This window comes from Anopheles nili, chromosome 3 (assembly GCF_943737925.1).
Source record: "Anopheles nili chromosome 3, idAnoNiliSN_F5_01, whole genome shotgun sequence".
Taxonomy (NCBI): Eukaryota; Metazoa; Arthropoda; class Insecta; order Diptera; family Culicidae; genus Anopheles; species Anopheles nili.
In genome coordinates this window covers 72,483,681-72,511,303 of record NC_071292.1, presented here as the reverse complement: position 1 = coordinate 72,511,303, position 27,623 = coordinate 72,483,681, and the positions used below count along the sequence as shown (strand labels likewise).

The 27,623-nt window shown below is 47.3% G+C and overlaps 4 protein-coding genes across 4 annotated transcripts in view; 1 reads left to right on the top strand and 3 right to left on the bottom strand.

Annotated features, from left to right (window-relative positions):
• Positions 1-566: 566 nt before the first annotated feature.
• Positions 567-4,408, bottom strand: LOC128725022 (uncharacterized). Its single transcript, XM_053818739.1, has 7 exons — positions 3,789-4,408; positions 3,165-3,714; positions 2,721-3,083; positions 2,212-2,342; positions 1,631-2,143; positions 1,019-1,568; positions 567-950 (listed from the first exon to the last, which is right to left on the bottom strand). Exons 1-7 carry the CDS (start codon positions 4,406-4,408, stop codon positions 567-569), a joined length of 3,111 nt encoding a protein of 1,036 aa, XP_053674714.1.
• Positions 4,409-4,552: 144 nt separating this feature from the next.
• On the bottom strand, positions 4,553-6,541 carry LOC128725021 (UDP-glucosyltransferase 2-like). Its single transcript, XM_053818738.1, has 3 exons — positions 5,886-6,541; positions 5,262-5,811; positions 4,553-5,184 (listed from the first exon to the last, which is right to left on the bottom strand). Exons 1-3 carry the CDS (start codon positions 6,539-6,541, stop codon positions 4,795-4,797), a joined length of 1,596 nt encoding a protein of 531 aa, XP_053674713.1. The 3' UTR covers positions 4,553-4,794.
• Positions 6,542-7,565: 1,024 nt separating this feature from the next.
• On the top strand, positions 7,566-9,396 carry LOC128725020 (UDP-glucosyltransferase 2-like). Its single transcript, XM_053818737.1, has 5 exons — positions 7,566-7,675; positions 7,744-7,973; positions 8,055-8,346; positions 8,413-8,962; positions 9,031-9,396. Exons 1-5 carry the CDS (start codon positions 7,566-7,568, stop codon positions 9,394-9,396), a joined length of 1,548 nt encoding a protein of 515 aa, XP_053674712.1.
• Positions 9,397-12,727: 3,331 nt separating this feature from the next.
• LOC128723341 (DNA-binding protein D-ETS-3-like) overlaps positions 12,728-27,623 on the bottom strand; it is a 32,616-nt gene continuing 17,720 nt past the window's right edge. The window contains exons 4-6 of the mRNA XM_053817069.1: positions 20,824-21,013; positions 15,652-15,857; positions 12,728-12,864 (exon numbers count right to left, since the gene is read on the bottom strand). Of these exons, the coding sequence (XP_053673044.1) occupies positions 12,728-12,864; positions 15,652-15,857; positions 20,824-21,013 (533 nt within the window). The remainder of the gene's footprint in view (positions 12,865-15,651; positions 15,858-20,823; positions 21,014-27,623) is intronic.

Below are 27,623 nucleotides of genomic sequence, written 5' to 3'. Positions count from 1 at the left end.
TAGCACATTGACAACACGAACGTCAAATACTAACCGACATCAAAATAATTTAAGTTTTGGGTACAGTCGTTAAATGTTAGCAATATTTCCTATATTAAAATCGAAATTATTACTATTTGGTTACTTACTTTCCAAATCTATACCATTAAAAATAATATAAATTCAATGCTCCAACCATTGTGGAATATCAATGCAAATTGATGCACGATGACTCTACTATCTTACTTATCAGCTGTATTATTTGCTTAATAAGTGAATCTAATAGGTTTGGTTTGGCATTTTCATAAAATAACTTGATTTCTATTTAGTTCATGTCGAATTTTTGTATTTCACTTAAATGTTTGAACAATATTTCAAATCAATCACGTGCCACGAAACTGACAGCACCAAGTTTAAATGTGCTGTCAGCCTGGAGATTGGACGAAATTGATTTTAAAATGTGATTCAAATTCTCCTTTCTCGAATTTGAGAAGGTCAACCTTTCACACATTTGGCAATAAAATGTCATTTATATTTATTTTTGCAAGCTTCTACTCACATTCGACATGTGTACATTTTTAAATTCTTCACTCGTATTTTCGTTTTCCTTTGGTCTGATATTGTGAGAATACTTTTCGAATGAGGGCAATTATAATTACTAGAATAATTAGAATCACCGCTGCGAAAAAGACGTACACATCCAATAGGTTGGAGCTGATTACTCCTAATTCCAGCGTTGGTGAGCGAAGATGCTGGACGGTGGGATGACGAATAACGTATTCAATCCACCATACCGCTCTATCGAGTGGTTTTTCTGGTTGGTCTCGAAAGTACATCGCCCGCTGCTTCATGTTTTCTCTGTAGACAGGGGTTTCCAGCACCTTCAGGACAGTGTTTCGAATCTTATCGGTTGAGAGTGAGGCAAAATCCAACTTTTCTGCTACTCCAGATAGCAGAGATCGTTTTAGATTCTATCAGAATAATGTAAAGAAATAAAAACCAACCGATAATGTAAGAGATACCTGTGAGTGCTTCTTACCCGATGTTGATCCACAAAGAACGGCATTCCTATGAGTGGGATTCCAAACCAGGATGCTTCCTGTGTGCTGAGACCTCCAGAATGCGTGATGAATCCCTTCGTTTTGGGATGGTTTAGAATACTGTTTTGCGGAAGCCACGGTTTGATGATGACGTTAGGCGGTAGGGGAATTTTCAGTTGCGATTCAAACTTCCACAGGAAATGGTAGTCCGGCATTTGCCGAAAGGCTTCTATGAACATTCGCTGTCGCTCTTCTCCGATCATATCGGAGCGTACGTTGGATCCGAGTGAAAACAGGACGGCTCCCTTTTTCGCTTTTCCCACAAATTCCTCCAAGTCATGTGGCAACGGTTCCGGCTCCTTGATATGAGCTCCACCTACCGATATCACGTTTGGAGGAAGCGGCTCAAGCGCATCGAATGCAGCATTTGTATTCACAAGCATAAGCACCGTCCGTTGTTCGATGTCCTGAATAAACGGCATATCGCTGTATCCAAAGTGCTGACGCGTCATCGCATCTATCTCTGGTATTATGGCGAACTTTCGCATGCTAAAACAAGCGATGAAATGAATCAACGGCTTTCGGATGGAATTTTCAACGATGCTACCTACCCAGCATCCCACAGGTAGAGATAGGTGTTGTAAGCTCTCTCCGCAAAGCTCATTCGTAAACCGTATGGCAGTGCGTAGTGAGGCGTATAGGCGTAGTGCTTGTGCCCCCCAACAACTTCAACCGCGTAAGGAGGATTGCTGAATGGCGTCAGACTGACCAATGGAGGATAACCAAATTTATGCAACAACGGTAACAGACACGGCCCGCAACCAAAATCGTACAGCACTAGATCGAATTTGAAACTGTCCGGATAGTTTAGGATCACCTTTAGCCCTTCCGATTTTAATGCACCGCGGCACATCCCTAGATAGAATTCCTTGAAGGTGAACAACGATTGGAAGGGTGTTTCTTTAGCCATTTCGATCAAATCCAAACTTTCATCCACGTAAAGCGTGGAGTACACCTTCTCCAGCAGGATGTACGTGAGATTAGGGCGGGATTTATCACCGTCCTGTGACACGACGGTTAAGTTATGACCGCGCGATACCAACTCCTCCATAATGACGCGATTCCTGAAGAATAGGATCAGTTTTGCTTTAAGGTATACCTTGTAAAGAGTGAAGCGCCTCGTCATGCTTACCATATGTGGTGACTAGGACTAGGAACAGTCATTATGCAAAGGATGTTAGCTGCTTCGGCGTAATCGTTATGAGCTGACAACGCAGCTAGAGATAGAGCGAGCACCAGCACGTTCGACCACATTGCTGTTATCTTTCGGACTAAAGATTGTGGCGGAATAATTTGCTAACAATCACGAGCAGCAGCGACTACAACGGTGCATTGTGTGAGTAGAGCACATCTTCATATGGAGTTAGTTGTCAAGCACGCGGCATGCAGTGTGAGACGACAAAAAACTGCATTCTCATCGGTGCTAGCGTTTAATGTTGACCTTGTGGTGCGCCCTTATTTATTTCCTACCGGCATAAAGATCACCCTTTACGCTCTTGTCCATAGACGAGCCAGAAGTTCGCAATGTGAAAACGGTTAGCGAATCAATTTCAATTAAACACTCAGACGCGTGCAAATCTATGACCCAGGCGTCACACCGCCTCGTTTATAGTGCTAGTTTGTTTTTTTGATCACCCCCACGTGACGATAAGATCGCGTGACGTATCGAGTGAAAAGCCGCTTGATCAGGTATATGGACAACACGGTTAGTAGTAGTACCGCCAGCTTCACATCGTACAGCTCGTACTGCCAAACTGACATGCGCTTTGTCGGTGACTGGATAGCTTTCGCGTTTGGGTGGCGTAGAGCCCACTCGATCCACCAAACGGCCCGATCGAGCGGATGTTCCGGTTGATCGCGAAGCAACGCCGACCTTTGTTTCATGCGATCGCGATAGCTGGAGTTGCTGAGAACCTCCCGAAGAGCTGCTTCAATTTTGGCAGTCGTCAGCCCTTCATAATCTAATCGCAGCGCAACACCGGCGGTTACCGATTTGTGTAAGTTCTGTAGAAAGCAGTGCCGGGGGTTAATTAATCAATCCACGTTTGTGCGTTTCAAATCAGTAGCTGTGTAGCTGTCACCTACCCGGTATTGATCGCAGATGAAGGGAATCCCAATCATGGGCACTCCGTGCCAAGTGGCTTCGTGCGTACTCAGCATACCGCCGTGGGTGATGAACGCTTTCACGTTCGGTTGCGCCAACACATCGTTCTGAGGCAGAAAGGATCGTATTAGCACGTTTGCAGGTACCTCAAACTGGGGCATCTCTTCAAACTTCCATAAAAAGTTATACTGTGGTAGTTGTTTGAACACGCTCAGAAACATCTCAATTCGAGCTTCACCCAGGTCCGCGCTTCGTACGTTAGTTCCGAGTGAGAACAAAACGCATCCTTGCAAACCGCTGGCAATGAAGGATGCGAGTTCCACGGGTAATCGTTTCGGTGGAAGCACCTGCAGTCCTCCGACCGGGATGTGACTCGGTGGAATAGATTCGGGAAAATCGACCGAGTAGTGAAAGTTTGCTAGCAGCAGGAAAGTACTGCGCTCTATGTGCTCCAGCGAAGCCATGTCCTGGTAGCGAAAGTAATTCCGCACCATCTGCTCTATTTTCGGAAGGAAGACTTGGTGTCGGTATCTAGAAGGGAAAGATCAAACCGTAAACGTTAGATCACGCACGGACTTGGAATGTCACTTTGGCCACCATTTTACATGTGATCGACATTATGCAGAACCCAGTTGTAGAAACGCTGTAAGAAGCCCATGTCCGCATCGTACGTCACGGTGAAGAATGGCACGTACGCGTAGTGTTTGTGTCCACCGACGAAATCCGTCGTGAACTGCGGGTTATTGTATGCCGTCACGCCTATTAGCGGTGGGTATCGAAACTTGTGCACCAGCGGAAACAGACACGGTCCGCAGGTGATGTCCGCAATCACGAGATCAAACCGAAACTCGTCCGGGTACGATTCAATCGTCTGAAGACCCTTGGATCGCAGTACACCCTTGCACATGGCCGTACCCCAAGTGTACAGGTCCGGAATGCCGCTCAGCGCATCGTGACTGGCCATTTGAAACAGATCGAGCTCGTGATGAAGATCCGAGTAGGCTTGCTCGAGATGGATGTAGGTGATGTTGGGTTTTGGGATCACTTCCACGTCCGCCGATACCACCGTAAGGTTGTGGCCACGTGCTGCCAGTGCCTCGATCCAGACACGGTTCCATATGTGGTGGCTTGGGCTCGGCACAGGCGTTAAACACAAAATGTTAGCACCGTACGAAAGCTCCACGAAGAGCAGTGGAAAGGCAAAAACTAGAATCCGGAGAAGCATCGTAGCTTGACCATCTGTGGAAGGGTATCGCGGATCTACTACTTACAACGTTTGTGAAGACAGTTTTATTCACTGGCTATAAGAGATGCGGTTGTTTCAGCTCATTACAGCTAGCCAGAAAGTGGCATCGTATGATTGGTTTTTGTATCGTTACTACTAATGCCGCTACCTACTGTGGTGCACGTGCCACTATCAGCCTTCCGTGCAGGAAATGATGCATAATTAGTATTAACGTAAACATATTGCATGTGATCCTAAACAAAAAAGATGACGATGCATCGTTTAAATAACATCATGGCTGATGCATTTTATTCACGTAATTGATGGGGTGTCGGTTTTATTTAAGAGATTCCTGGTAGTATATGCCCTAAAAACATGTTGAAGTGCTAGTGAACTTTTTTCTTCGATTTGCTAGTGTGTGATGACTTTCCAAACAAACCGCGGAATAGCTTGCTCAAGGCGAAATATGCCAGTAGTACGCCAAGCACTATAGTAAGCTTCACATCGTATAGTTCACTCTTCCACGGTCCCAGCTCAAGCGTGGGTGATTGGATGGTTTTGGCATTTGGATGCCGCAACGCCCATTCTACCCACCAAATACCTCGCTCGAGAGGTGTTTCGGGCTGGTCTCGAAACAGGCCAGATCGAATGTCCATGGCCTGCCGGTAGGAAGGTGTTTCCAGCACCTTCAGTACTGTGTTGCGTATTTTATCAACGCTGAGATCCCAAAGGTTCAACTTTTCGGCTACACCGGCTCGAACGGATTTGGCGAGGTTCTAAGGATGACAAGAAACAGCATTAAAATGCACGTTACTATAGGCATGGGAGAATGGTGATGGTTGTTACACCTTACCCGATACTGATCGGCGATCACCGGAATACCAATCATCGGAACTCCATGCCAGGTGGCCTCGTGCGTGCTGAGCAACCCACCATGTGTCATGAAGCCCTTGATGTTCGGATGCGCTAGTATATCGTTCTGAGGCAAAAACTTCTTCATCATGACGTTCGGTGGCAGCTGCAGATCGACATCGCTTTCGAACTTCCACAAAAAGTTGTAACCCGGCATTTGTTGGAACGCTTGCAGGAACGCCTTGATGCGTTCCGGTCCCAAGTCCTTGCTCATCACATTCGTCCCGAGTGAGAATAGTACGGATCCTTTCTTACCGGCACTAATGAACCGGTCGATATCGGCTGGCAGTGGTTTGGGGGGTATGATTTGCAGTCCACCAACTTGCACCATGTTCTGGGGAACCGGTTCGGGGAAGTCGACCGAGTGATGGGAGTTCACCAGCATAAGCATCATTTTCTGATCCAGCTCGCCTAGGTACGGCAGGTTATCTGCTTTGTGGTGTTCCCGCACTAAACGGTCTGTGTTCTTCAAGAACACGTAGTTCCGGTAGCTGTAACGGCAAAGAAAAGTTGACGATATGAACGAATTGTTTTCTCTTCTCATGGTGACATGCTGAACACTAACAAGTAGTCGATCCAGTGGATGACCGCGCTGTAGAACCGTTGGAAAAAGTTCATGCTAACGTCGTAATCCAGGACGTAGTAGGGCACGTAGGCATAGTACTTGTGGCCACCGATTAAATCCGTCGTGTATGGGGGAGTGTTGAAGCCCGTTACACCAACCATTGGTGGCTGGCCAAATTTGTGGTACAGCGCCATCAAGCACGGACCGCAGGTGAAATCGTACAGCACTAAATCGAACTTGTAGTCATTCGGATAGTTCATGATCGTTTGGTAACCCTTCGAGCGTAGTATTCCGATGCACATCGACATGGCGTAGTCGTAGAAGATCTTCATACTCTCCAATATTCCTGCTTGAGCCATCTCGTAGAAATCGATCGCTGTTGCACCCTCGTGGATCGTGTCGTACGTTTCCTCTAGGTGGATGTACGTTAGGTTTGGTTTCTGCTTCACCTCAATATCCGGCGACACGATCGTCAAATTGTGGCCCCTAGCCGCCAATCCCTCCATCAGGGCACGATTCCAAATGTGATGACTGGGGCTGGGAACTCCCATCAGGCAGAGAATGTTGGCACCGGCCGCGAAATTGCCACCACGATCGCCCGGAAGAAGAACCCCAATGAGCAACACTAGCACGTTATTCACCAACCACCGAGCCATCTTATCGCTTAGACTGCCCAGAACCAAATAACTTGGTAGCTGCGGCAGCTGAGATGCCTCCTGAGCTGAGATGCACAGTTGTTCTGCCGCGCGGTAATCACGTGCACACCGTAAACTAGAATGGCAATGTTTGCACTACTGGTCGGTACTTCAATTGGCAGCGTGATTGTGCAAAATGTGCGTCAGGAGATCTGCGATGCAAACCTTGGCATGATATTTGTTTAATGGTTTCGAGTGATTGCCTTTGGCGTCACGTTTACTATCAAATTCAACAGGCATCGTTGCATCGTTTTGATTCTTCGGGTTTATTATAGCACGATGATTGCTGTTTGATAAGCAGACGAACAGCTGAGAGTTGGGTTGTATAATCCAACCAGGCAGTGGGTGGAAACCCGTCCAGTCTGGTTAGAGGCAAAGGAAGTGTAATGAAGAATGAATAAAGAAGAACCATTAAACGAAGGAGACATTTTTATCAGCTTAATGCGCACTTATCATGTGGCGCAAAGTGACAGATGGATGATAGATAGTCGCGCGCCAACTTGTGGTCATTATCTAAAGCGATTCCACGGTTAGCGTTGTACGGATGTTGCTACCGTGCGTTCCGTGATATGTTTTATGCGCACGTTTTGTCAGCCTATCTGGGCAACGTTGATTGGGGTCTGTGATTGCAACTGGGCTAGGTAATGGACCGTGGGGTCAATGTTGTGATGCGTTGTCAAGGACAACGCTTTGTTGAGAACTTCTCCCTCGCACGGTTGATTGAAGCTGGCGGAGTCCCAAAAATGACTCGGCGATAACGTTCGCGAAAATAAAAATGCAAGGGATTCGAGGCTGGGAAGTGATAAATTAGATCTTTAGCACCATTTAGTGGTGTATGTGAAGCTGGTCGTCACCCAAATTTGATATATTCGAGCAGGTCTTGGTGAAGCAGTGAACTTGGGGACTCCGTGGTCTATTAGACGACGCTTAGTTAGCGTTGATTGCTTGCTTTGGATGGACGAACAGATTCTATTTCAACCGTTCGATGCATTCGATGGCGTTAGTGTTTGCAGTGTTGTTGTCTCTCGGTCTGGCGGTGAATGGAGCCAATATACTATGCCTGATGGGAGTAGCCAGTCCCAGCCATCACATATGGTAAGACGATCGCGACGAATACGCTTTGGTAACAACCAAATTTGATGCTCTTTTTGTGCCCTCTGCAGGAACCGTGCGATTATGGAAGGTCTTGCCCGAAACGGACATAACCTGACGATACTATCCGCGGACGTTGAAACCAACCAACCGAGCAACATACACTACGTTCATCTGGAGGAGATCTACCCCACGCTTTACAACGGCCCAGACTCGATAGATCTGCTCGAAATGGCGAACGAAAACCCTTTCAAAAGTGTCGTCTCGTTCTATCGAGATTTCGTGGTCCACGAGTGTGCCGGTAATGGAGCGTGGCGCAAACGTATTTAAGACAGTCATAACTGCATAATAGGGATTTTTTTTGTTTCTCTTGATCATTAAGGAACGCTAAAATCAAAGGGTCTCCAAGCGGTTATGGATTACCCGGACGAGTTTCGGTTCGATTTGGTGTTGCACGATTTTACATGTGGGCCGTGTTTGCTTGGACTTCTGCGAAAGTTCGGCTACCCACCTCTGGTCAGTGTGACTGCGTTCAACAATCCGCCCTACTCGACGGAGATAATCGGTGGCCACAAGTTCTACTCGTACGTGCCGTTCTACTCGCTCAGCTATGACTCTGACATGAGCTTTTATCAACGGGTGCACAACACTCTTTTAAGCCTAACGGATATGATGTAAGGACGAGTGCACCGACACTGCTAGTAAAATGTAAAGCACTACGGTTCCGTTCTCTCCCACAGCTATCGGAATTATGTGTCCAATCCGCGAATAGACTCGATGATGCGTGAGTATTTCCGGTACGAAGACCTTCCGTATGCGCCCGAGTTACACCAGCGTTCGAAGCTCATGCTTGTGAATATCCACTATTCGATCGACTTCCCGGAGGCGTATCCACCGAATGCGATTCCCGTTGGTGGACTGCAGATACGCGAGCCGAAGCCTCTGCCATCCGAGATGGAGCTGTTTGTGAATGGTAGCCGCAAGGGAGCAGTCCTGTTTTCGCTCGGTACAAATGTTCGAAGTGATCAGCTCGGCAGTGAAAGGCAACGCATGATCGTGGAAGCACTACGGCAACTTCCTGACTATCATTTCTTGTGGAAATTCGAGACTAACCTTGACATTCCACTGCCAAAGAACGTGATCGTGCAGTCCTGGATGCCTCAGAATGATATTCTGGCGCATCCGAAGACGAAAGCGTTTATCACGCACGCCGGTCTGTTGAGCACACACGAAGCTACGTGGTACGGTGTGCCGATGGTGGGCATTCCATTCATCGCCGACCAGCACCGGGTAGGTAGCGCCAAGCCTCAAACCATACGGTATGGGTTTTTAATGAAAACTGTTCGAAAACCTTTCAGAATCTTGAACGTTGCGTTCGCTCGGGTGTGGCAAAGCGCGTGTCCTTTCAATCGCTGACCACGAATCAGCTGCGTGATGCGATCAGGGACGTACTGGAGGATCCGAAGTATCGCGCCAACATGGCCGCCCAGTCGGCGTTGTTCCGTGATCAACCTGAGAAGCCCCTGGCTCGAGCGGTCTGGTGGATCGAATGGGTTCTGCGCCATCCGGATGCGACGCAGCTCCAATCGCCAACGTTGAAGTTGGGATTTGTGAAGACGTACCTCATCGATGTAGTGTGCTTTTTTGTTGCTGTTCCCGTGTTGCTTGCGTTGGTAGTCCTACGAAGGCCTCCAAAGGTGCCTTTGTCAAAGAAACGAGACTAACGCGCTCCAACCATTTGTCACTGATAGAACTGGAAATCAGTTAGAGTGATTCCTAAATTACTACTAACTCTTTAATGTATTGCGAATTGAGATGTTTCAACCATTCTGGAGATTGAGCCAGATTGACTCATTTTGAACACTCACAACACGTTTGCCATTCGACAATTAATCGCTTATGCTTCTAGCAAAGTTAAGAAATAATGCATCACTATGTTCATTGGGTGTTAAATTCGGTAGACGGAAAGAAAAACCAAATAAAATAAAAGTATTGAATTATTGTTGGATTGACACCACAAAGGTGAACGAACCGCTGACAATCATTAAATCGGATTTTTGTTTTAACTCCATTTTTTACTCTTATCAGAGTGACCCAAAGAAGGTCACATTTTCTTGGCCAACATATTGAACTAGAACTGGTTTGATACTGGAGTAACACTGACCCTGCACTTGATATAGTCATTTTACTGATAACCGTTGTTCGTAAGCCGATAACCGTAAGAAATACACTGTTGTACTTCCTTCAGTTCGTTCACAGGATAGAAGAGCCTGTGTTGCTAGAGTGTATTAATTATAATCAATGTTAAAATGCTGTAGACATGCCTTACGGTAGATACCAAAAAGATACATAATATCCTAACAATTTATCCTGTACATATATAGTAGATGTCCCTTTTTTCAAATTGATTTATTAATGGAAAATGGATGTTAGATGTATAAGTTATCACCAACATAGAAAAAGATGTAATTCTGAGAGATTTTTGAAACATTTATATGAATTTTATTAATTCAGTTATTCTTTTTGTTGTTTGTTCGTTCGTTCGACCTAACCGCGCATCTTGACGGCGGGGTCCATTGAATGAATGTACAGTATGTCCTTTTGGTATAGTTTGCCGTTAATATGAAGACAATGATTGAACTTAGATGTTATACACACATATCAGAGATACACAACTATAGGCTATACGATCGATTATCGTTTTGGTAGTTGCATTGCGGATTATGGCTCGGGCAAATGGCCAAAACCCTGCTAACACGAGTGCACCATTTATTTTTTGCGACTCGGAATCCCGCCGCCGTTGAGACATGCTTCGAAAATACACATTTATGTACGACACCGATTTGTGGCAAGCTTTCTTTGCTATACCATCCTAGTGAGCGCTCTGTCGTGAAAATCCCGAGACCCGAGTCCTTCCAAGGTCCGTGGGTTTGGAGTCTATTTACATCGAGTGTGCCTCAGAAGTTGACAACCAGTGAGATCACTGTTTATTGCATTCTCATGCCAAGTGTTATAATAGCGATCTGACGCCGAGTTAACGTTGCAAACCGTTCTGATTAAACTCTCCTTTGACTAGCTCAAATATACACATCGATAATTTACGGTACACTTAGTATTTACACACATTTATATTTTGCATCCCGGAATACCGCCCCACGTTACACCTCGTTCATCTACCGATCCGAGAGACTAATTGAAGTACGCAAAAACAAAACCGAATCTAAACTTGATCGAGAAACGCTTTGAGGAAAGTCGAGAGCGTATGTGCCCACCGATTGGAGAAGTGGCGCTGGCCTCCATGTTTGTAGTGTTTTACCACTTCACTTTTCCACTTCACTTTGGGTTACTTTTTGCACGCCTTCGAATAAAAGTTGTTTGCAAGAACAAAATTGTAACAAGTGTCGTTAACTATCACAGTCTTTATATGTATAAATATTTGCTTGTTTTTTTTGTTCGCTTTCTTATAATTTCATTGAGTTGTATCCATTCTGCTTGCTAGTAACATGTTTGATCTTGCTTTTAGTTTGTTTCAGCTCGCTCACGAGGATTACACGTTTCTGCTTGTTTCGTTTTTTTCCCTCTACCCATGACATCAACTTTGCAAATAGTTTTGGTTATATTTTTGGTTTCTTATTTCAAACTAGTGTTAAAAAATGGGGTTTCAAATGCTGATTTTGATTTCTTTTGTTTTCCAAAAAGTTTGTTTTATATTTCAATGTGTTTCTTTGTGATTGATTTGAACATTTCTTTTCCGCGATTTTCAATAGATTACTCCAGAACCACTCACCGGCATACGATTGCTTTGATAGAAGACTAGATTTGTTATTTCGCACCTGTGATTGGTTACAGTTGTCTCTTTATTTCTTATTCTCTCTGCTATCTTCTTTTTTCTCGCTTTCTCTCTTTCTCTTCTCATCCTCTTTCTCATTTCCTATTGTTTTTCATTCTTTTGTATATATTCACGATCATCCTTTCGCGATCTAAGGTGTTAAGAAACGGAAAATACAATCAATACAAATAAATTAAGCAATGGTCATTTTATGCATAATATTTACAACAATATGGAACAACTAAAGGACAAAAAACATACAGAATTGTATATGGCGCGTCTCTAGTGCACTGGTGGGAATTGTTAGCGGGAATTGGTTTGTAGTATTTTTCTCTCTGGCGTTATCGTTATTTTCGATCACTCTCCTGTTATTCCTTCTCTCCTACGTGTATCTATTTTTAATGAAACTTAGCACAACGATTAGCCTTACAATTAGGGTTTGTTTTTAAATACTTCGCAAAAAGGTAACTAACCGACGACTTTGCCGATCGGTCCATGAACGTCAACCGAGACTAGATACGCATTGTACAGAGTGGATTGGTGAGTTGCTCATAGTGTCGGTGTCCACGCCCAAGTGTCCGTTATCTAGGATTTGAGTTTTCCTTTAGTTTATCTATACGTTATATGTTTACTTTCCCGCCCGGAAGCCCACCAACGGGTGTCCCATCCGGCGTGACGTTACAACAAGGATATTGCTAATTATACACTGATCGGTTTGAGTTGGGGTTCTTTTTTTTACTTTAAAAAGTATGCCACGGCCACGCGCGAATACCTCCGGTGTTCGATGCGTCGCTTCATTTAAAAGTGGAGACATTCCTTAGGTAGTCTAAAATACATTTATCTAGCTGGGTAGTATTGATAGTAGCGATAGTAGTTGCAGTGTTGCTCGGGGTAGTAGTGGCGGTATGATCAGCGGCCACCGCGCTTGCACGCACCGCACTTTCGGGTCGTTCTTCTGCATCACACGTCACCGAACGCGTAGTCGTCCGCAGCACAGCATCCGCTGCGGGCTTCCGCGGGTATCCGACCAGGTCCGGCTGGTGGAACAGCTCTGGCTGATGCGGATGATGATGGGCTGGCAGGAGCTGGTGCTGGTGCTGGTGTTGCTGCTGCGGGATCAACGGATGCTATTATTCGTACGGCGTCAGCTTCTTGTACAGATCGAAGTTGTCGACCTGCGCGTGGTGGTGATGATGATGGCTGGAGGACGTGGTCGTTGGCGTTGGTCATGCGTAGTGCGGATATGAGCCCAGATGGGGCGCGACGTGCGATGGCGTCACGTGGCTCATCGTGTGCGATGGGTAGAGGTTCGTCGCCGGACTTCCCCAATTGCCCCACGAGGCGGCCGATGGGAAGATGGAGGCTGTGGACAGCAAACAATGTACCAGTTGTTAGTATAAGAGCACCAGAAAAATCCCTCCTAACTGCACCATTCTAATTGCTTAGACGTTAATGAATTTATTCTACTAATGGAGCACCTAGCAGCAATTGCTCACATTAGGCTGAGCTAACTTCCGTTGCCAAATTGAATTATTAATTGAACTTTATGATTGGCTGTGGCTAAATGAATAAATCGCACCTGTCACGGGTTTTGACGTTTAATTGCGAATCGGCTGGGCTTGTTGCTTTCATCGAGCGTAATGGCGCCGGTTGCAGCACAGTTTAACCTTCACCAGTCTAAGGTCATTTTAAAGGGCCAGGTATTCGAGAGCAGGCAAACACGAAGGACGCTGCAAACAAACCCGCACCCGTCCCCGGCAGGAAAACGCGTCCGCCTTTTGGCACCGGTGCGGTCCAAGCTAAAAATTTATTAGCATTAATTTCCACCTCCTCGAGGTGACGCTGGCAGCACGGCGGAAACTCCGGCACGGAGGTGAACCGACCGCTCGGAAGCCTCTAACAAACAAGCCGTTCCGAAACGGAACTAGTTAGGGAAGCAAAAATTAGACCAAAAGAACGGTTTCACTTCCCGCGCCGCCGTTCCGGGGGGAAGTTTTTTCGCCCTTCCACGCTTTTCCGGGGAGGCAACTCGCCTTCCTGTCGGCCTGCCGCCAAGGTGGGACCCAAACGGAAACCGGGTGTGGTCGGTCGGGTGCAAAAAAACAAGCTCAAGCGAGAGAGAAAGAGAGAGAGAGAAAGTAAGAGAGAGAAAGAAAACGGAACTCCAAATGGAAAGGTCGAAAGGAGGAAAAAATTGTCCCTCTTCTTCCGTTCCGCGGCACCACCCGTCGGGTGTGTGTGTGTGGGAGTTTTGCTGTGCCTAGCTACGTGGGTTGACCCGTGTTGAAGGAGTCCTTTCGAGTCCTTTTCGAGTGGTGAGGCAACGATACGATGGTATTGGCGCTTCGTTGAGCGGAAAAGATGATACTTGAGTTTTTCCGCCTGCACCGGCGATAGTTTCCTTTCGGCGCCGCCATTTCGCCATTTGCCTCCTTTCGCTGCCACCCCCTCCCCCCCCGGCCCTCCGTCCTCCCGTGTGGCGGGTCCTTGGTGGAAGGAAAATCCTGTCGTAAACCGTACCAACCACCGGCGTTGATCACGCCCGTGCCGGAGTGCGATGGCAGACGGGTGTGACCGAAACGGACACATCCGGTTCACTCCAGAGGGAAAGAGCGAGCACGATCGGCACCGACACGGAAGGACACACACCCGAGTGTGCGAGACGCGCTTCTCGGCTTTCGTTACTGCACGATGCGCATGAGCCCGGCGTGCATAGGACGACGCGGGGATCCTTTTGGGCAGGGATGGCACGATACGGCCTTCCAAGGGGATTTCCTTGCCAGCCTTTTGCTGGCTCCCTCGCACAAGATGGTGCCGATAACGGTAAACTCTCTCCCCCCTCCTCCTCCACTGGTCCCCACAATGCCCATCTCTGCGCTCTTGCATCCGCACTACCACACACAGCTACGAACAGTGGCCTGCGTGTGGGTGTCGATGGGGCTCGAGTTCGAAAACGCAAGCGTCACCAAGGGGTTGTCCTTAGCAGGGGATGGAATGGGAGTTTTGTTGTAAAATCGATGGCAAAAATCCTGCATCGATTTACCCACATCTTCGGTCGGAAGTTCAGTTCTGCCGGTCTGCCGTACTTGACGCAATCTTGGGAGATAATTTTTCACGCTGATTCGGAATGGGAAATGGTCCATTTTTCCTAGCCTACCCACACTGCCTTATGGTTGTTGATTATTTAACAAACAACACCCCAGAAGCTGACGAGAAAACGTTTTTAAGCACGAAAATTCGTTCAAAGATACCAAAAGGATCTAAAAAGAAGTCTTGTAATCAAGTCTCACTGTTCTGATGTGAACAATAGCCATTTATTATCCCTTGTCTTCAAAATGGATACTTAACCAAAAGAAGTACACTTACACCGAGCCTGGTTGAAGACAATTTCTGATAAATATTACGAATCTTATTTAAGTGGTTGCTGTCTTAAAGAAGTTTCCTTCCTGCTTGAGACCTTCTTTACAAAAAAACGGCATGACTATGAGTTCACTTTTTTACATGAATGTCGTTTGAGTTTGGCTTATAAGGGCATATTTCTGTTGCTGAAAATAATCTTCATGTTTTCTCAAAACTTTTTCCACAAAACTTAGTGACCTTTACTAAGTTCACAATTTGCTTTCCCTGGCAGTTTTAGTACAACAGTTAAACGAGCTGTGCTAAATACGAGCAAAAGCGTATTTACCGTATCGTAGATGATCTTTTGCAGCAGATTCTTTACCTAAACGACTAGTATCTCTTAAAATATGATAGAAACACTGTGTTCGTTGCGAGAAAGCTCTTCGGTGTTTTTATTTACCATAACGAAACGGGCCAGATTGTGACGCCAGTCGTTGAAATGTGTCGGTTAAGCTATTTTTACACACCACCGAAGAACGTTCGCGAGCGATAAGCCAAATTGGGAAAGGAAATATCTTTAAACGGTTGAGTGCGAAATGGCGATTAGATTTTCGTACCGAGGCTGGAAAACCGAGCCCTCAAGCCGTTGGCGAGCTGGCGTGCCTCCCCTTGAAAATGGCCGCCATAAAATTCGAGTGTCCCGAGAGCGCCCGATTTCCGTTCACCGATAATCGACGGTGGAAAACTAAACCCACCCCCATCGCCCCATTCCACTTTCCCGGTAATCACCTGCCCGTGCGCCCGAACTTACCGGAAGATGACGTCATGCTGTGGTGGGGACTCATGAAGGAGCTCAGCTTGGCCCCGTGGTGGTACGGGGACATGAACAGGTCGCTTTGGTACTTGTAGGTCGGATCCGTCTGCGGTTGGGTCGCGGCCGCCAGCCCCTGGAAGTCGAACTTGTAGGCATACCGCTTGCCGTGCACCTTCGTCATAATGTTCTTATCGTAGTAATATCTGCCGTCCGAAGGTGGTGGTGGGTTGTTTTATTTCGGTGTACGTGCGGAAAGAAACAACAGAAAGAAGAGAAGCGAAACCATGGATTAGAAACGTGTGGCCAGTTGCGGTCGGTCCGAAGGATATAAAGGGCAATAATAGCGACGACGATGGAACGAAGAACGTAAGAAAAAACAGGAAAAGAAAACCCCCTACACACCGGGGGTGGAAGAAAGTGTCTCAATCAAGCCCGGAGAAAATACACCTTTTTGGTCACCCTCGTGGTGGAGCCTTCAGTGTTGCGAAGGCGGCAGTTTACGACCGCACGTCCGTTTCTCCGCGCGAAAGGCGCGGGTGCGTAACGCTTCGGAGTGAAGTTGTATGTTCCGATTTGTCGGTTTCGATAAGAAGTGTGCGCGATAGGCACGGCAGGCTAATTCCGTGCGATTGCCTATGGAATACACAAATCGTAACGTAACCGCCGATGGACACGCTCGAGTTTTCGGAGCCCTATGGAGGCAGACCGTTCTGATGGGATGCACAAACGAGTGGGTCGCGGGGTCGGTCGATTTATTTCTCCCTTCAGCGCTTTTCAGACGAGAATGACAATCGCGCTGGGGTTGATGAAAAGTAGTAGAAAAAAAGGACCGTTTCTTCCCAGACGGCGCTGTTTATCGACGAAACGGGGTGCGTACTGTCAAAAAGCGAGATGACAGCTTGTTCGAGGAACAAAAACGCCTGCTAGATCTGTGCCTTGTATGGCGCCCCGACACGTGGCTTTTATTGGCGCCTTTAGACCGAACGTCGCGAGTGTGTGTCCTCGATTGTTTCCACTTTTTGTGTGTGAAAAAGAGCACACTTAACATTGTCGTTCGCATTGCCCAATTCATTGCGCTCGTTGACGCTCTGTTCGGAGAGGCTTCGAGAACGAGAATCCAGTACAAACTCAAATGGGAAATGGTAATACGACACGAAGTGATTGGCATATGGAACAGAGGCCAAATCGAGGTAAAGGCTACAGCCAAACAAACATACCTCCACATATGACCAATGTTGCCATTAAAAGGACGAACGTAGCAATAAAAAATAGCAATCCAACTAAACTTGATTGCCTTAGAAAAGGGAAACGTCAGGAAAAACGTATCGACAGCCAAGAAATAACCTAGCAAATGCTTTCTGAAAATGATGGCCTAAAGCGAAAAAATACAGTCCAATACAGAAAAGAAGCCAATAGGTAAATATTTAAAAAAGTACACTTCTTCAACTGTCACCGAGAGCAGGCAGAATCGTTTGGGGCTTATTTGTGTGTCCTTCTGCGCCGCGTGTTCGACGTGTTGGAGTTGAAGCGGCCACAAGGACACAAATGTACATCTCGCGCAAGGATGGAAATGCTCAAAATTACATCCATTAAACGCGTACGCGTCACTCGGACGAGGAACCACCAACAGTTCACTTCGACTCCTCCGGCTTCCCAGAGCCGAGATTATGCTCCACTCACACAGCATTATTATCAGAGCATCATCATCCACCAGCATGCTAATGGCGACGGGTTTCAACCTCAGGGATAACACGCGGAAAAAAGCATCCTCCCGATGGGGTGGCACAAAATGAGCCGGGCGTGTTGCTGTCACTCATCCGTGCAATGCAAATGCGTGAAAGAAGCTATCTTTTTCTGCACCACTCGAGCCACTGGTCTCCACCCAGCCACTGACACACACACGCACTTCACTCTGAGCACTCCGGGGCGTTTTCGAGTGGTTTAATGTGTGTACATACATATTCAAGTGAGCATCTCGTCCTCGAGCCTCCTCCACGAATCTCCCGACCAAGGGATTGCCACAAATTGCCTTCGCCCACTCCCATAAACCTGCCATTGTCATCTCTCCCTTGGGTTGGGACGCTGGTGTCGAAAAACTCCGTCGTTGTTCTTCGAAAGCGGTTCGTCGTACCGTGACGATGGAGTCGCCTTTGCCCCCCAGGAGTCGGAGGACCTCGATTACCCAAAATGTGACGAAATGTGTTTGATTCCATCGTTGTGCAAGCGCCGGCAGAAGTGTAACGGAACGGAGTCTCACCGACGGGACCGACGGGTGGTCGATTGACAAAAATCGTCCGAAAGAAGGGCGGTGACGCTCGGTGGGAGATGGCATTTTAATTTCTATGGCTGTGATTTAATAAAGCGACATCAAGCAGAAGGTAACAGTTGGCTTCTCCGGCGCTTGGGTACGGCAAACGGGCCGAATCGATAATTTGATGTTTGCAAATTCAATTTCGCCAGCAGCTGGCTATGCTGGGATGGTGTCGACATGGGACGTGGAAAGCATAAGGCAGTTTATAATTCGTTGAATCAAATTATTGCCGTACATCAGCGTTCTGTTTATGTTTTGGCGATTAAAGGACGTTTAATTCAATCAAGAGCTATTAATGAGTTACTTTAGGATCATTTTGTAGACTAGCAGTTGATTCTATGAAAAACTTGTTCGACGTTCTGTTCAATGCATATGCGTGTTATAAAGTTCATCGGAAAATTCTTAAGTGAGTCTAATATAAGAATTTCGTCTTCCATTTTAATTGAATTTAAACCCATATAAAATACTTAACTCGTCAAAACGATGGTAAATATAGCAAGCAGCCTGTTTAGTCCTTCCGAAGAAGTGCCAAGCCGCAAGTCCCGAGTGAAATCCCAACCAAACAAGTTGTCTTTCACTATCGGAGCATCGCAACCCACGTTGAACGGCTCCTTTTACGCCAACGCCGGTGGAATGCGCGCACACAGAAGTCTATTAGATTTCGGCTAAATCAAAATGTTGTTATTTTTCAATTTACAAATTTGATTGCATGAATCCTCCCGCTGGGCGTCCCTTGTCCCCGACGTGGCTCGTTACGGTGAGCATATTTCGCGCGCCAGTCCCGCTTACCGAGGTCCTGTCAGTTATGCGAAGGACACGGTCAGTCCCTTTCCAGCGTGTTGGCGGGTGTCGTGAGGTGTGATGGCCATCGTTACCGTGCAGCTTGGTTCGAGCTTCGCATTTTACTCCAGCACCACGATCGGGCAGCGTGCTCCATCAAGATGGGGCGGTTCCAGCAAGCCCGGCAAAGGGCCATTTTTGGTGCGATAGAGAGATGAATGAAGTGAACGAGAAAAAAAAACGACTCGTTCCGGACAACCAGAAGGGGATGGTCTTGCACAGCGGTGGATTAATGGAATGTAAGGGAAGCCGGTATCTGATCGGGCAGCAGTTGGGTACCGAAAAGATGCACGAGTTTTTCCAACTAGGGAACGTTGGAACGATGGCGGTACGTCGCTCGAGGAACGAGCCAACACCGGAAACGCTGGCACCCGGTGGGTTGGGATTGCGATGTGCGCTTTCAATCATTCGTACGGCTGAATGCGAGCGACGAAATTGAAATTATTAGATAAAACCCGATAAAATATGCTCCCGAGCGGGCCGGTTTCGAATCTTCCCAAGAACGAAGGTGACAAGACGCCCGCTCGTATGCTTCGGGTTCTGGGGAATGGCCATCTGTTTGGGTTTTCGGTTGGAACAGTTGATTAAATTGGCAAAATCTTTCCCATAGCCGGTTCCCTACCAGCCGGTTAGTAATTTTACCATCGATTCGAAGTTTCATCCACCCGACAGGACGAGCATAGGAGAAAGTTCTTCATTTTTCAATCCGGCACCGATTGAGAGTGCAATCGATCGGGCAGCTTGCAGCAGGATATCATAACTTTGTGAACGTGATGGAAATTGCCGTTCCCAAGAAGGCAAGTTTTAACATCGGCACATCCATTACTTTGGGTTGAAAAAGTGCAGGTGCAAAGTACAGGTTGCAAGTTAGAAAGAAGTACTTCCGATGAAATGCACAACTCTGGTGATCTTAGCGAACGGAAATTCCTTTCCAGGACTTTCGCAGTAAGCTTGATATTGAGGCAGCAAGATGATGTCAGGACTTTTCCAGTCAAAGGATGCCAGGACTTTTCCAGTCAAAGGAATACGGCATGTTCATGTAAAATATGACTTTTCTCAAATAATACGTTCTCTGTAGTTGCTGATTGAGGCTCCATCTGAATTACCTTTGCTTGATTTGTTACACTTTTATCCAAACACTCGCTCATTCGAGATACGTGGATAGAACATAAGCAATCACACTCACGCCAGGTCGGCTTCTAATTGTTTTGCTGAATAATAAAACACAGCTCCGTGCCCGTGCTCCGGTCGACCGGTTCCGATCCAATTTTCCTTCCAATCAACCGTTCGATGATGGAAAACCCGCCGATACGGCGATTCCAGCGCTCCGTTATCCTTGCAGAAGCTAATCCCATTACGGGTCAAAGGCCAAATGTTTACGCGAGCAAAAAAAGACAACCCCACCGGACTCGCACCGGTCACGCAGCGGGACAGCGACACCATCATCTGTCCCAGTGATCCCGCCGTGCGGAGTCCTTGCGTTCTGCGATGTTCGGCCCCTCGATTGATGACGGGGGCGGCGATCGTTAAAGACAATTTGATTTACTGTGATGATTTCTTTTGTTGCCCTTCGGTGCGGACCCTTCACCCGCTTCGATTGGGTGGGCTGGGATGGGAAAATCGTCCTTGCTGGGAGGATTTTCCTGCACAAGGATGTGCGGTACGGACGATGATCCTAATTCTATCCCAAATTCTCGAATCCCGACTGCCGAGGGTGACGGAGTGGTTTCGGTTCCTAAGGATGGCCGCGAGGACAAGGACGACGAGAAGGAGGGACTCGCTCCTTTCCGCCCGCCAGATTCCGGTCCCTCGCGTGTCCTCGATACGAGACCCGAAGATGGGCCGCAACGTCGATTCGTACGGTTCTGTGGCTAATTTTCGACGACAGAAGTAAATTGAGTGAAAATTGCCATAAAAGTGACATCAAAAGAACATTAAGCATAAATTATGTTGGGTCGCGCCGTGCGATGCTGCCCTGATTTCCTGTCCCTGGTGCTTCTGCATACCGCTTGACATACCTTAACGCTCGGCTGAGCTTGTCGTAGTTCATGTTCGGTTTGGACTTCCGTTCGCCCCAGCGCCGGGCTACCTCGTCCGGGTCGGTGAGCTTGAATTCGCCATTCGTGCCTTCCCAGGTGATGCAGGTGGCGTTCGCCGAATCGCTGAGCAGCTCGAGCAGGAATTGCCACAGCTGGATCTGTCCCGAGCCTGTGTTTTGGGGTTTGCAGACGAGAGTTAGAGAAGGATGAAATTGAAAAGAAAAAAAAAACGTTATTAGTACACCGTGTGACCGATGGAGCGGCAGAAACGTTTCGAAGCTGCGATTTCACTCCGTTCGTTACTAAAGCACATTAATCATGCCCCGGACCGACACGCCAGGTGAAGAAACCAGAAAATTAGACGAAACCGTGTTCAGCTAAGCGGTCGGACCGCGTGTAAAAACACCAAAAAATAAGGACGAGCAATCCTACTTCCCGGTTCACCCTTCATTTCGGGGCGCTCGACAAGTGGTCGACAATTCAAGGGGCACACGCAGCTAGGACACACCCGTGGTGGATTACTCGGTACGGGCCAGGTTTTGCCAAAATAAGCGCGGTGGAAAAGTCCCCGAATATTCGTCCCGAACGATCGGTGGTGCCTCATCGAAGCGCGCAAACCCTCGGGAAAAATTAATGGCGACAGTAATAGTCCCTCGGTGCGGTGGGCAACCTCAGGCAGAGACCATTACAGGGGGTGGCTCAACAAAGGGCTAATTATCATAACATCATCAATAATAACACCCACTTCCCCGTGCATCGTTTCGGCGCAATTTAGCAGCCACCGGTGCTCGAGGAGGGCGCTTTTTCCGAGCAGCTTGTCCCGGGCCGTTGGGGTGAGGAGGGTTTTTATTCCTTCCACCCTCAAGGTTTGGCCGATCCGGTCGATTCAATCTGTGCGGATTATGTGATTCATCATTAGTAAATCGGTGCCGAGCTCGACGGGAGGGCGCGGGAAGTTTTGTTTGGAAAATTGGAGATAAATAGGATAATGCTCGTGCGTGGAAGGAAAGAAAAAATATGCGCGATTCAGAAGACGTCATTCGAGGTTGAGCGTGTCCTGCTGTGGACTGAATTGTTGGGTTTATGCTTTGATTTTTATTACTTTTTTCCCCTTGCCGGTTGAATGTGACGTCGAAAACATACCACCAGGGCTCATGGTATATATCGATAATTACGACACGATTATGACAACATGCGGAAATCTACGGATGAACACATCCTGCAAGTCATCACGGAGCCTCTAGAGCATGCATACATCATCCAAACGATTCTAGAATTGAACGATGATAAGCAAAGAATTATTAGCTCTAATCTGGACATGCTCGTGCTGGAGTGCAACCAAACGCCGAGAGATAGAGCCTGTAGTTTAAAAACAAGATAATTCAAATCGACGCCATCTTTGATGCCTCAGAAGCCTGAAACATTATGTCAAGTTGCGCAGCAGTCATTTCCAGAGAGTTAGACCACCTGAGGTGTTTGAAGAAGTACATTATAACAGTCAATGTCAATGATGAAATGATCTAAAATCAGTGAAAAGTGGAAAACCAACTCAACCACTAGGTAATGGCGTTCTATGCAACGCATTTTTTTTAAAATCACAAACGTACTCGTCCACTGCCGCTGTGTTGGTTCTAGCTTATAATTAACACCTTCTTTGCGCCAAGGTCCGTTCCAACCGAGTGAACTGCCGTGGGTGCAAAGCCTGCCTCGGAATGGTCCTAAAACTCCAAAGGAAAAAGAAGTTAGCCCTCTGCTCGACCTAAAACCAAGAAAAAACGCCATAGCGGAGCCACGGAACGGATCCGAAGCGTTTCCGCGGTCCCAAACGCGACCCACGGAGGGCCCGCTTTGATTAAATTTGTTGCCGGTTTCCGATCATTTCACACCTTTTTCCGTATTTTCCTGTTCTTCCTGTTTCCTGACGCCCATTTCCTCCTACTTGTTGTGTGGCCGAGGTTTTATTTAGTGCCTTTACGGGGCCAAACCAACCCACGGAACCTCCGGAGCCTTTCGTGCCGCTGGGTGGCGTTCGTGTAAGGGCGATAAGGGCTTTCGGAAAAGGAAGAAAAGTAACGACTTTGGTGTTGGAGAACCCCTTTTGTTGGCTGTCCGCGGCAGACCTCGGCTTCAGCCCGGAGCCAGACCATTGTTGGACCTAATCGATCCCTTGCTCCATCGCTTTCTCGCACTGCTGGTCCCGGTGTTAGTGGGTCATCTGTCTTCGAGACGGTCAGCTCAGTAGATGTGTAACGTGGGCGTTGAAACCCTTGCGTTGAAGTGTGTTGGAGGTGCTTTTGTATACTTCTCCCGGGCTTCGTTATGTTGCTTCCTGTTGCCTATCGCGCTGCTATCCTTTCGAGCACCAGGGCCTTAGTGCGCCCACGTGTCTCTGCTTCCGCGTACTGAGGGCAAGCTTTCCCGATGGAGCTACCTTCGAACACCCGGGCCGTCTTTCGAGGTTGTACTATTTTTATTTCTTTATTATCGACCCCTCTTCTCTGGCCTGGCCGCATACGGTGACACGCAATCGAGACCTCTTGTACGGCTTACCGTGAGCCCGTAGGCATAAGCTCCTCAAGAAGTGTTGCGACGTCGTCAGAAGAACGGACCACGGCTGGCGTGGGTCGACGAGAGAGATAAGATCTGGTGAACACGATTCACTTTCAACCGGCCCACGGATCGAATCCCGGCGGAAAAATAGACCGTCGGAGGTTCCGGCCCATCGAACACGCGGTGTAACAGCACGATAAATACGAGCTGACCACCGGGGAAGGATTTGTGACGGCTAGCGCCTACTCGGGCGATGGTTCGTGCTCGAAGGACCGTGTTCCCGTACACGGGTCGATGGGTTTGGGGTCCGATTTCCGAGAATTATTGCCGGGAGACATGCGAAGGTGAAATAGGCGGGGGCGTCTTGGTTTGAGTACTGATTTAGGACTTCCTGGCGACCTGCCGAAGGATGCCTAAAAAGGATTGTGATGTGATCGGATTGCATACTACCAGGCGCAAGTGGCGACTTCAGGAAACAATTGTTGAATGATTTGTTTATGATGTATTTCATATGGTTTCACTTCAAGTCCATGCTCTTCTGAATAACATCATAAATATGTTTACGTATATATGTAACTTGTTCTGATTGAAATAGCTTAAATGTATCTGAAAAGGTTCCTTCGATAACAGTTCAGTTCTTGAAACAAAATGTTAAAAAAATACAATAAAAAGAATTGTTCAATTTCAACCACTTCCTCCGGAACACATTATGTCGTGCGATTCGCCGTAATATTAGCACCGATATTTTTGTTCCCTTTCGCTGGCTTTCCGTTGCTGTATTTAGCACACCCATTCATCTATTTTTCCATGGTAATGCCAATGTTTTGATACGCCATTTTGTTCGTGTTTCTTCCCCATCCTCCGGTCGGTAGCTAATTACGCCATCGTACCATGGCGTTGAATAGTTCTTTTTCTCTTCGCAACCCCCATCGCATTCAATTTTCCGCATTTTCGCGCCGGCAGCTTTGACGGTCTACGGTTGGAAGGCTGGCGTTTGCAAAAATAAATTCCACCCACGATTTCATAGGGCTTGGGGCGAAAAAAAAAATGGCCAGAATCCTGTGCCCTGGCCCCTGTACAGCATATTGAAACCGTCGTGCGATTTGCGGCAGGCCGACTCGCGCACTCGCACCGGAAATTTAATTAAACGCTTTATATTTCTTGCATTCATGTTTTCATTTCTCTCTCTCTCGTTTTTTTTTTACATTTACGTACGTCCACGCTTCATTCCATCATTTTCCTTCATTTGCCGCTAGCTTTTCCGTCCGGGCACGGTGGGCTACTAGCGTTTGGCAAGCGAAAAATACGAAACGAAGAATATTAATGCAAAACACAGCAAACACAGCAGACACGGCCCATGCATGCATGCGAATGGTGGTGTTGAGATTGGGTATCTGTTTTTTTTTGCAAAAAAAACTCGAATCGTCCAGCAGATCATTTTCTCTGCGGTGTCAAAAGGTGCGGAAGGATGCGGATGTTAAGCGTCCGCAACCACGTCCCGGTGGCATATTATTCATGGCGTCAACAGCTTTATCCTCCATGTTTTTTTACGTTGTTGCTGTGTGCTTCACGACGTCAGGAGAGATGTGTTTGTTTAAAACCTAAAGCCTACTTTCTTCCATCTTATACGAGCTACGTATTATCCTTGGTGAAGGTATGTCCCTGTGAAATGTTTTTTTTCCTTTTTGAACATAAATTCCAAATGCAATCCCTACGCCGGCAGGCATCCGCGACTGTGAATGGCTTCCGGTTTCCTCCGGTTGGCTTCCGGAGTGCGACTTTGCCGGCTAATTAGTTTCCCGCTAGCGTTTGCCGCACGAAAACTGCTAATTAGTGCCGCCGGGACCTAAACACGACCACAAGCGATAGAGCGGGAAAGCGGATCCATCTTTCGAACGAGTCGCGAGGGAAAGATTTAATATTTGAGTTTTTTTTCTATTTGAACAAAAAAGATCCACATTAGGCAGAACGGTTTGGATAAGATCTCGTACACAACACACAACTATCTTCACGTGCGTACTAGTTTTGGGAGAAAAAATAAGGTGCGATTTAATCTCATTTCGTAACGAAACAGAAAATCATTCTAAGGAAGAAAAAGACCTCCAACCCCAAGTCATATTGGTTGTATTAACCTTGAGCACCCTCGGCACTTGATCTTTAATCCCAGACTGCTGGTGCGAGGGTGCGAGCTGACTTTTGGGCTTTATAATTGTCTCCAACCTCGCTGGTTGGGGTCAGTCCCCAGCCGTGTGCGACGTTCTAAAACGTCCGGGAAATGAACGAGAGAGGAAGTTCTTTTTTCCTCACACTTCGTTCAACTCCCTCGACATGAGTTTAACCTTAAAATTCGATGAATATTTCATGAGGCAAACCCCAGCCGGATCACGAGGCTATTCGTTCCGGGCGTGTGGCGCCTTGACGATATTCCTGAGCCCTTATGCTCAGTAGTCGGGGGTCAACCTGGAGTCCGAAGGACTAGGGACCGTTACTGACAAGCGTATGTCTGGCGGGTGATCGTCCACCACAGATACGCCGATGGTGTGTCGGGTTCAGGTCTCCGAAGTATCGTGCAACTGGCGTGAGGTTTTTGAACCGGAACCGGCCAAGGACACTCCCGCTCGTCAGGACACCTTCAGGAGAGAGAGAGAGAGAGAGAGAGAGAGCACCACAAGAAACGTGTGTCTGCGTCCCCCAGATTCGGTCGCGCCATGTTTACCGTTCCATTTGCAGCGCAAATAGTGCGAGAGCTGAGGCTATGTGTGCTGTAGGATATCGTTTCCTTTTTCTTTCGCTTTTCCGGATCGCCCGTTGGCACCTTCCCGGGTTGACTTTCGGCCACGCTCGGGTTCCTCGCGGTGTGGTATGGTTTTCCCAGACCAGGAAAAAGGTGATTCGAGTCGGTTTTCCCCCTCCGAAACCGGCACCAGGAGGGTGTTAAAAAATCTCAATCAAACCATTTTACACGGGACCCTTTGATTCAGGACCCTTTGCATTGCAGGAAGCGCGTGACCGTGGGGGTGCTTTGTTTGGTGTTACCTTTTTCCGTCTTTCCCGCGTTGCTCTCACCCTCTTCGACCGCTGGTCGCTTTTGCATGATTCATGACGCGGCTCGATTGTTTTTAGAGAAACAAATTAATAAGCCCGCACCCCCAGCCGATGGGGGTGCATTCTGTTCAAGCGGCATTCGCATTCGAAGGGGTGCGTAAATGCATCGCCTACTGCGGATGGAGCCCCCGAAGGCAGGCCCATTCAAAGGACGGCCTGACAGGGAAAAGCCAACCGAACGCAGCAACCCGTGACGACGTTTTGACACGTGTTGGTTACAATATAGCTTTGATTGCTCCCGTGCTCGAGGAGGTCAGAGGTGGCAAAGCAGCTGCCGAGGGGAAGGTCGATCGGTCTTCGATAAATAGTAACGGTAATGCAGCAAGGGAGTGGAAGCTTAATTTGCTTACCAAAAGGCTAAACGCCAACCAGCAAGACGATGGTGTTCCCGTCAGGATGAGGGGAATTTTGTAACAAATCGTGTATGTGTTCTTTTATGACTTTCTTTCACTCACTCTCTCTTGCTCTCGCGCAATTACCAAGAATGCTTCGGGAAAACGCCACAGTAATGCCGACAGTTAGCGCACCCATTAGAAAGCAAATGGGGCGCGAACGCGTTCGGTCGTGGTGCTGCAGTGAATCGATGATTATGGAATTGATTGATGCGTGTGGTGGTCGCATGGATGGGGAAGTAAATGAAAATTCCACCGTTCCCAGTGCACCGTTGGTAAACATTGTATTGGGATTTTTACTCGAGCCTGGGTTCGCACCATGAAGGCAGGTTTCATTGATTTTTGGCCAGCGAATCCGCCACCGATTTCCAAGCATGGTTTGTGGTCGTGTATGGGCTAGAGCTGGATGTGGAAAGGATTTTCAAGATGTCTGTTTTTGCTAGAGTTCGAGATATAAATAAGCTTTTTTTTGCTCTTCACTACGACACAAAAGAGCATGACTTTTAAAACCTCCATCACGGTTGGCAAAGCGCATACATAAGAATTAAGTTGCTTCATAATTTCTGATAGAAAATATGCTTATTATCTTTCAAGAGTTTTGTCTATCTAGCCTATATGTGATATCATCCTTCCACTTCTATTTAGATTGTGGGTCTTCTGCTTGTTTCCTTAGCTTATTTCTGTTCGTTTGCACCTCAATGCTAATCCCCAACGAGGCATAAATTAACTAGC

What these genes read in the sequence shown, in the direction of transcription:
- LOC128725022 (XM_053818739.1), bottom strand. Translation starts at nt 4,408, where the DNA reads ATGCTTCTCCGGATTCTAGTTTTTGCCTTTCCACTGCTCTTCGTGGAG. An exon ending in CTGCATAATGTCGATCACAT is followed by an intron (nt 3,715 to 3,788) that starts GTAAAATGGTGG and finishes TTTCCCTTCTAG; the next exon opens with ATACCGACACCAAGTCTTCC. An exon ending in AGTCCTAGTCACCACATATG is followed by an intron (nt 2,144 to 2,211) that starts GTAAGCATGACG and finishes CCTATTCTTCAG; the next exon opens with GAATCGCGTCATTATGGAGG.
- LOC128725021 (XM_053818738.1), bottom strand. Translation starts at nt 6,541, where the DNA reads ATGGCTCGGTGGTTGGTGAATAACGTGCTAGTGTTGCTCATTGGGGTT. An exon ending in ATCCACTGGATCGACTACTT is followed by an intron (nt 5,812 to 5,885) that starts GTTAGTGTTCAG and finishes TTGCCGTTACAG; the next exon opens with CTACCGGAACTACGTGTTCT. An exon ending in TGATCGCCGATCAGTATCGG is followed by an intron (nt 5,185 to 5,261) that starts GTAAGGTGTAAC and finishes TGTCATCCTTAG; the next exon opens with AACCTCGCCAAATCCGTTCG.
- LOC128725020 (XM_053818737.1), top strand. Translation starts at nt 7,566, where the DNA reads ATGCATTCGATGGCGTTAGTGTTTGCAGTGTTGTTGTCTCTCGGTCTG. An exon ending in AGTCCCAGCCATCACATATG is followed by an intron (nt 7,676 to 7,743) that starts GTAAGACGATCG and finishes TGCCCTCTGCAG; the next exon opens with GAACCGTGCGATTATGGAAG. An exon ending in TCATCGCCGACCAGCACCGG is followed by an intron (nt 8,963 to 9,030) that starts GTAGGTAGCGCC and finishes AAAACCTTTCAG; the next exon opens with AATCTTGAACGTTGCGTTCG.